The sequence below is a fragment of the Sinocyclocheilus anshuiensis genome, unplaced genomic scaffold (genome assembly GCF_001515605.1).
Source record: "Sinocyclocheilus anshuiensis isolate Anshui unplaced genomic scaffold, SAMN03320099.WGS_v1.1 scaffold1680, whole genome shotgun sequence".
Classification (NCBI taxonomy): domain Eukaryota; kingdom Metazoa; phylum Chordata; class Actinopteri; order Cypriniformes; family Cyprinidae; genus Sinocyclocheilus; species Sinocyclocheilus anshuiensis.
In genome coordinates, this window is record NW_015558569.1 from 280,305 (window position 1) to 286,891 (window position 6,587).

Genomic DNA, 6,587 nt, shown 5'->3' on the forward strand with positions numbered 1-6,587 from the left:
GTGTGTGTGTGTGTATGGGAGATGTTCAGATACTTGTGTGTGTGTGTGAGAGATGATCAGACACTGTTGTGTGTGTGTTTGAGAGATGATCAGACTCTGTTGTGTGTGTGTGTGTGGGAGATGATCAGACACTGATGTGTGTGTGTGTATGTGAGTGTGTGAGAGAGAGATGATCAGACACTGATGTGTGTGTGTGTGAGAGATGATCAGACACTGTTGTGTGTGTGTTTGAGAGATGATCAGACACTGTTGTGTGTGTGTGTGTGGGAGATGATCAGACACTGATATGTGTGTGTGTGAGTGTGTGTGAGAGATGATCAGACACTGTGTGTGTGTGTGTGTGTGTGTGTGTGTGTCTAACCTGTCTCTCTCTCTCACAGGCCCTGAGGAAGCAGCAGACGGGGGTCCTGATGCCTCAGAGCTGCCCACAGAGATGCCTGCACCTAAATTAGTCATATGAATGGGTCCATGCTATGAGCAGAAAAACACAACAGCATTAACACACACCCTCATTTACATACACACACACATCAGTGACTCATCATCTCTCACACACACACACACACACACACACACTCACAGACACACACAGACACACACAGACGCATCAGTGTCTGATCATCACACACACACACACACACACACACACACCTACACAGAAGAGGAAAATCACATTTACAGTCAAACACATGAGCAGCTCCCGTCATTCACTGCAGGAACCCTAGTGAGCTGCTGTATGCTAACAGCACAGACCAATTCAACTAAAAAAAATAACAACAATAAAACATTACATATAGATATTAATAAAGGCAGCAGCTATTTACACTAAGTGCAAATAACTATAGATTCTATGTACACTATGTAAAAAAAAAAAAAAAGCAAATAATAATAATATAAATAGACACTGATTAATAAAACTAGCGTCTCACTGATTAGGACACATGCTAGATTAATGGCATATTAATACTACTGTCAGTACTGAGCGTGTCTCTTTTACTCAATGCTGCTGTCTAGTTAGGCGGCTCACTAGGGTTTGAGCTTTCATCTGCGGTCATTCATCACAAATATACTGCGAACACTTTCAGGTGCTCATCATGACCCCAGAGGTCAAAGGTCACTTCACTACAGGCTCCGCCCACAGGCCGCTGAGCGCACGCACCTGCAGAAACACAGTAGAGGCAGACGGTGACGAGCGCAGCGTCCGGAGCGAGGGCTCACCTGGTATCCCAGCAGGCCGCGGTCCGTCTCGTCTGGCACCTCCTCCGTGAAGCGCCGTTTCTGCGGAGCCGGAGCCAGCGTCTGCAGACAGAGACAAGCACTTGAGCAGATGGACTGAGACCAGCCTTCACACATTACACTTTACCTGCAGAGAAGGTAGAGGTGTGCAGGATGCTGGTCTTCATCTTTCAAATCTGGGGCATATTACAGAATGTTTCTCATCTCAGGTCTCAAGTCAAGTCACCTTTATTTATACAGCGCTTTTAACAATACAGATGGTGTCAAAGCAGCTTTACAGTATCAAACAGGAAAATAGTGTGTCAATAATGCAGAAGGACAATAGTAAACACACTTAAGATATTAGGGATGTAACGATATGATCAATATTGCGATATCAAAACTGTCTCGATGATATCGCGGTATGAAACGATAGGTCTTCCGGGCAAAAAGTGTAGTTTTTAACTTTTTATTCTAAAAGGCATAAAAGGTGTTTAAAGTTGTGTTTTGGGTCAAATGTACAAACTTTAAATTTTTTCCCCCAATTCTTCATTTGTCTTTTTTTTTCTTTTTAAATATCACAATAATATCGTACCGTGAGATTTTGATATCGTCACATCCCTATAAAATATGATACGTTAAATTAGGATTTTTCTGAAACTCGTATTACAGAAGCAAATCTTAATCTTACAAAATCCTATCTTATCATTAGGTAAAATCTTAAATTTCATCAAGTTCAACAATCCAGTCTCAGGTCTGTCACCAAGCACCCAACACTGGAGCTGCTGATGAGCTCAACAAACTGGATAAACAAAACCGGCAAGCTTTTAATGGAAATGGAAACTTTGATGAGTTCGGTAGAAAACACAAAGCCGATACTATTTGGTAAGTTTTCAGCTTCGCTCACTCACGAAGACAAAGACAAAATGTGTCTTTCTTAGGGCTGCGACGTGGATTCGTGGATCGATCTTCCGAATGCATGGCGGTCCTCTCTGGAATGGGTTCTGAGCTTATATTTTAACAGCAGATGGCGCTCTACTCTAGTTTTTATCCGCTCACTCAAACACTGATGAAGAAGAGCTGAAGAGCGCTTGTGTGTTCGGCTGAGTCTGTAATTTCACCTCGGCTCAGAATGCTTTTATGACGCCAGATTAATGTAAACACAATGTGGTCCTAACTGACATTACCAAACAGATAAAATAAGATTTTAAAGTTAGGATGTTTCTGTAATACGCCCCCTGCTTTATAAACATTTAGAAAAACCAAAACCGTGCACCAGGCTGTTGTTCATCGATTTTTCTTCTGCTTTTAACACCATAAAGCCACATTTGTTAATAGAGAAATTAATATCTCAATTTAATATTGATTTAAATGTATTATTATTACATCATTTAATTTAAACAGAAAGGCCACAGTGTGTTAAAGTCAACTATGTATTTTCTAAACGTTTAGTCATTAAGCAGAAGCTTTTATCCAAAGCGACTTACAAATGAGGACAATAGAAGCAATCAAATCAACAAAAGAGCAATGATATACAAGTGCTATGATATCTGATATAATAATATGATATGATGCTATGATATATAATATAATCTTAAGATAACAGAATCTCTATGTTTTTAGTTTTAGGTCGAGTGTCACTTACGTTTCAATGTCAAGGCCTTCTTAAAATGACAAATGAATATATATATATATATATACATATATATATAATTTTGCCAAAGGAAATAACAGGTGCATGGGGATATAGGTGAAATATATTGTGAAAAAAAGCACATTAATGTACCTGTGCCAGGACGCTCGGGAGCGCGGGGGTGATGGGATACTGTGCGGTGGGGACGGGGCCTGGGGCCGGAGCCAGAGGAGCCAGCGGATACTGAGGAGCGACGGGCTGTGGCGGAGGGACCGGGCCGGGGTAGGACGGCTGGAAGCCTGCGGGAGGGTAATACGGAGCCTGCGGCTGGATCCCGTTAACGGCAGGAGGCTGAACGAATCCTGCTGACAGACACACAGCCATCAGTCCAAACGAGCCTCCGCTCACATGACCTCATATGACAACCAATAGAAACAGAGCGCATTTAGGCCACGCCCACACCGGGGGAACAATCCAACGCTCTTCAGTGACTGTATTGCGGGAATCTGCCTCCGTGTCATTTCTGACTTATAACAAAAAACAGAGCAATGTCTACAAGCTGCTGTGTGACGAGGTGTACAGCAAACAAGCTAAAAAACCCAGAACTACGTTTTTATAATCTGTCGACCCAAAAAAATGAGCGTTTAGGACACAAATAGTTGTAGATGTCGAGGTATTTCATTCAGTTAGATCATTTCTCAAACAAAAGGAAGGTCAGGAAAAGGGGCACTGACATAGACCAATAAAATTGAGTTTCTCAGTATATCTCCTCCTCTCAGGTTCACATCGGGTGGAGAAATAAACACAGCAGCTTGTAGACATTGTTCTGTTTTTTGTTAGAAGTCAGAAATGACATATATATATATTCACAAGATGCAAAGAGGATGAGAAGAGCAGCATAATCATCACTGCCAACTGCGTCCAGAGGAAAGTAACTACAGGCCGCTCACTGAACATCATCAACCCAGCGAGTCTCAGAAACTACATAAGGTTTGTCCATTTAAAGGGGTCATGACATGGACTTTTTTATCATTTTAAAATGTTTCTTGAGGTTTACTTATAATGTTAATAAAGTTTTTTGCACAAAAAAAAAAAAATGTGTAAAAATGATTATTTTCAACCCTCATTCTCTGACTATTGGTCAATGTCTTGCTCTGGGGGCATGTTTATGCAAATGTTTGTGCCCCCATGACATCACCTTATCCCTCGAATCCCAAACAAGCCGTCTTCGGAGCTTGATTAAATAAATGCTTTGTTTATAATGAGGAGGCCGTTTTTAAGCTATGAAACCTGCAGGACGTTTTAATGCTACAAAGACCTCTTATAAGCCAAAAGATCAAGGCAAATTTGATTTCTCATGTCATGACCCCTTTTGCCATTTCAGCTTCATCTGCTATTATATGGCAGCAACAAATTAAACGCTCAACAACATAATATCATAAATATAATATAATAGAAAACAAACATTCTATAAATTTCAACTCAGACAAAAATTCTATAAAGGATTCTTTAAATGTACTTTAACAGTTCTTAAAAGTTTGTGTGTGTGTGTGTGTAAATGTGTATGTGTGTGTGTGTGTGTAAATGTGTATGTTTGTGTGTGTGTGTCTGTGTTTTACCCTGTGTGGGCATCACACTGCTCATCTGATTCAGGAATCGAGAATACTCAGCATGAACCTGCCAGAGAACAAAACACACACACACACACACACACACACACACACACACTCAGTCTTACTGTTAACTCAAACCATTAAAAAAAAAATATGTTGCCTTGGCAACTAATAGAAATAAAATGATTTAAAGCTGAAACACTAAAGTAAATAAACATTAAATAAAACTAAATATGAATAAAAAACGATGAAATAAGAGAAAAACTCCTAAAATGACTAAGTCTGAAAATATACAAATAAAATTGAATTAATAAAATACATTTACAAATTTTTTTGTAGCTTATTTCAAAAAGTGAAACTTTCATATATTCTAGATTTATTACATGTAAAGTAAAACATTTCAAAAGTTTTTTTTGTTTTAATTTTGATGATTAGAGCTTACAGCTCATGAAAGTCAAAAATCCAGTATCTCAAAATATTAGAATATTTCCTAAGATCAATCACAAAAAGGATTTGCAAAACAGAAAAGTTCAAGTTGTTTAAAGTATGTTGATTTGTGCACTCAGTACTTGGTCGGGGCTCATTCAGCACAGACTCCAGCATTAGTGAGGAGTGAATGGAAGCGATCCGCCTGTGGCTCTGCTGAGAAATTATTGAGCTTCAGCTTGGATCCACTGTTTCTCATCTTTCTCTTGAAAATATCCCATAGACTCCATATGGGCTTCAGGTCAGGCATGTTGGCTGGCCAATCAAGCACAGTAATATCATGGTCACTGTGGGCAGGTGCTAAAGTCCTGCTGGAAAAGGAAATCAGCATCTCCATAAAGCTTGTGAGCAGATGGAAGCATAAAGTGCTCCAAAACCTCCTGCTAGACGGCTGCATTGACTCTGGACTTGATAAAACACAATGGAGCAACACCAGCAGACGTCATGGCTCCACAAATCATCTCTGACTTCAGAAACTTCACACTGGACTTCAAGCAGCTCGGATTCTGTGCCTCTCCAGTCTTCCTCCAGACTTCAGACCTTGATTTCCAAATGAAACGCAACATTTACTTTCATCTGAAAAGAGGGCTTTGGAGCATTGAGCAACAGTCCAGTTGTTTTTCTGCTTAGCCCAGGTGAGATGCTTCTGACGCTGTTTCTGTTTCAGATGTTTTCCTGAAGACGTCTGAGCGTGGTGACTCTTGATCCACTGACTCCAGCTTCAGTCCACTCCTTGTGAAGCTCTCCCAAGTGTATCGGCTTTGCTTGACCGTATTCTCAAGCTTGCCATCATCCCTGTTGCTTGTGCACCTTTTCCTACCCAATTTCTTCCTTCCAGTCAACTTTGCATTTAATATGCTTTGATACAGCACTCTGTGAAAAGCCACCACTTTCAGTAATGACCTTCTGTGACTTACCCTCTTTGTGGAGGGTGTCATTTAATGAAACTCAAATGTAAATATTCTAATATTTTGAGATACTGGATTTTTGACTTTCATGAGCTCTAATCATCAAAATTAAAACTAAAAAAAAAACTTTTGAAATGTTTTACTTTACATGTAAGGAATCTAGAATATATGAAAGTTTCACTTTTTGAAATTAGCTAAAAAAAAAGATTTTTCATTGTGTGCATCAGCTACACTGCAAACACTTCAGATAAACACATGCAGCACAATAAACTGATAACAGACAGAGACAGAGAGTGAGACGCTCTTACGGTCTGCAGGAGGTTTTCACACAGGGTTTTTGCAGCAGCAAGTCCTTCTGGTTTTGGGTGACTGGAGGAACAGAGAAACTCATGAACGCTGGTGAATGTGTGTGTGTGTGTGTGAGTGTGTGTGTGAGTGTTTGTGTGAGTTTGTTCGTGCGTGTGTTCGTGTTTGTGTGTGTGAGTGCGTGTGTGAGTGCGTGTGTGTGTGTGCGCGTGTGTGTGCGCGTGTGAGTGCGTGTGTTCGTGTGTGTGTGTGAGTGCGTGTGTGAGTGCGTGTGTGTGTGTGTGTGAGCGTGAGTGTGTGTGTGTGTGTGAGTGCGTGTGTGAGTGCGTGTGTGAGCGTGAGTGTGTGTGCGTGTGTGAGTGTGAGTGTGTGTGTGTGTTAGGGCTGCACGATAAATCGCATGCGATATTTAATGCGAATCTTGTC

General features: G+C 40.6%; 1 protein-coding gene across 1 annotated transcript in view; it reads right to left on the reverse strand.

Annotated features, from left to right (window-relative positions):
• The window catches only part of khdc4 (KH domain containing 4, pre-mRNA splicing factor), a 22,923-nt gene that overhangs the window by 5,984 nt on the left and 10,352 nt on the right, over positions 1 to 6,587 (reverse strand). The window contains exons 7-11 of the mRNA XM_016475124.1: positions 6,164 to 6,224; positions 4,468 to 4,525; positions 3,002 to 3,210; positions 1,219 to 1,299; positions 362 to 471 (exon numbers count right to left, since the gene is read on the reverse strand). Coding sequence (XP_016330610.1) covers positions 362 to 471; positions 1,219 to 1,299; positions 3,002 to 3,210; positions 4,468 to 4,525; positions 6,164 to 6,224 — 519 coding nt within the window. The remainder of the gene's footprint in view (positions 1 to 361; positions 472 to 1,218; positions 1,300 to 3,001; positions 3,211 to 4,467; positions 4,526 to 6,163; positions 6,225 to 6,587) is intronic.